The sequence below is a fragment of the Sphaeroforma arctica genome (genome assembly GCF_001186125.1).
Source record: "Sphaeroforma arctica JP610 unplaced genomic scaffold supercont1.5786, whole genome shotgun sequence".
NCBI lineage: Eukaryota > Ichthyosporea > Ichthyophonida > Sphaeroforma > Sphaeroforma arctica.
In genome coordinates, this window is record NW_014034772.1 from 1 (window position 1) to 1,846 (window position 1,846).

The 1,846-nt window shown below is 44.1% G+C and overlaps 1 protein-coding gene across 1 annotated transcript; it reads left to right on the forward strand.

Moving 5' to 3' along the window:
• Window positions 1-713: 713 nt before the first annotated feature.
• SARC_15221 (hypothetical protein) lies at window positions 714-1,836 on the forward strand (the record flags this gene model as incomplete). The annotated part of the gene is made up of 2 exons (XM_014290655.1): window positions 714-1,062; window positions 1,678-1,836. Coding segments are annotated over exons 1-2 (367 nt in total), but the record flags the coding sequence as incomplete, so codon positions are not given.
• Window positions 1,837-1,846: the final 10 nt, after the last annotated feature.

A 1,846-nucleotide genomic window follows, 5' to 3' on the forward strand; every position in this document is an offset into this window, starting at 1 on the left:
ATTGTGAGTGATTCTAGACAATAGTTAGATCACACAAATTACATGTGTATTTACTAGGTTAATAGTTTAGTGGTGTAGCGTGTGGCAGTTCTCCTGCCATACACTCTATCCATTTAATCAAATATGTTTGTTAGTAATATTATCAAATTACTCCCGATGACTCATCACTGAGCCAAAACCGGAGTCTCTCAAATCTGAGACCCATAGGCCACACTATATGAGTAACCCTAGGTCTCGGCCCTTCCCAGCCTCTGCTTATGGGTAACCCTAAACCTGACCCTTCCCCAGGTCCCAGGCTTAGGTTAATCGGATCGCAGGTCTAGGTTAGCCACCTAACCAACCACTATCACCCCTAGGGTTATACCCACAGGCAATCACAATACATATATATTATGCATTTATATAAACATATCGTTTCTCTCTTAGAGTACCCTCACCTGAACGTATTGTACTGTTATATTATTTAGGTGGAGCGCTTCACGAGATGGGCATACGTCTACACAGTCTCAGTCATCGGCTCAGTACAGCAGAACCCCACCGTCAGCAGTTTCTATTGGCTGCTAAAAATAGCACTCGCCAACTGTGGGAAGACCAATGTGTTTAATATGTGCACGCAGCAGTCGAACACTCCGTCGCAAGTTGCGATGGCACACACCGACGAACACGCATATAACTACACAGAAAACGTGGTACATACACACAGCGACACACACATCCATGCACGTAGTAATACACACACACACACACAAGGAATTTCACGGACAAGCGTTGGGGTACCAAACCGCACGGGTCATTCGAACCCATTGAAGCGCAATAGATGTGCGGCTGAGGGCAGCGACTCTGAGGAGAGCACCATGGATGAGGCAGAGGAGGGTGGGGTAGTTGAAGACGTGTATAGGGGTGGTACAAACACAGCAACAGCCACACATACACAGTATGGTGCGGATGTGGAGATGTATGATGGTGATGCTATGGACCGCACAGCGCATGTGACGGGTGTGACGGAGTATGCGAGCAATGCAGGTGATCAGTGGGAGAGTGAAGGCGAGGCTGGGATAGAGGGTGTGTGTGTGTGAGTGTGTGTGTGTGTTTATGTATGTATATGTATAGGGATAGGTATATATTTGTGTGTTTATGTGTTAGTATATGTAAGTGTGTGCATGTGAGTGTGAATGTGGTTGTTATGCATATGTCTATGTCCATGTCTGTATGGGTGTGTGCGAGTGTGTGTGTTAGATATGGGTACGTGTTATGTCTGAACGTGTGTTTTAGAGTGTATGTGTTAGCCGGTAAATGTTTATGTGTGTATGTGTGTGAGTGAGTGTATGTAATAGGCATATATGTATGTTTGTATGTGTGTGTGCTCAATATAGTTATAGGCGTATAGGTGTTTTTGTCAAGGTGGGGGTGGACGATTACTTCTGTGTCTTTTAGGTTAATATGTACTCTCGGTTGATCGGGGTACAATCCAGTGAGTTGGACACTTAGTGATACAGATACAATGGTACATACGTACAGACTGACTGTCTGAAGTGTGTAGGTATATATGTACTATAAATTAATGACAAATGGTCGCATATCTATGAACATGCTCATAAGAATATGGTTATATGTCTATATTGTTCAAATGGTATCACGGACTTAATATAATGTCATATTAATTTGCACCAATCTCAGAGGAATCTGACCAAACAGAGCCCGTCAATGAGACCGTAGCCAACGAAACCGAGCAGAATTCCGTGGTGATCCGTGACGTCACGGAGGGAACACGTGAAATGTGCACTGCTAACGATGCGGATGCACTGAAAAATGTGGTGTTGAAGTTCACAAAAGGAGGTTAGTTCTT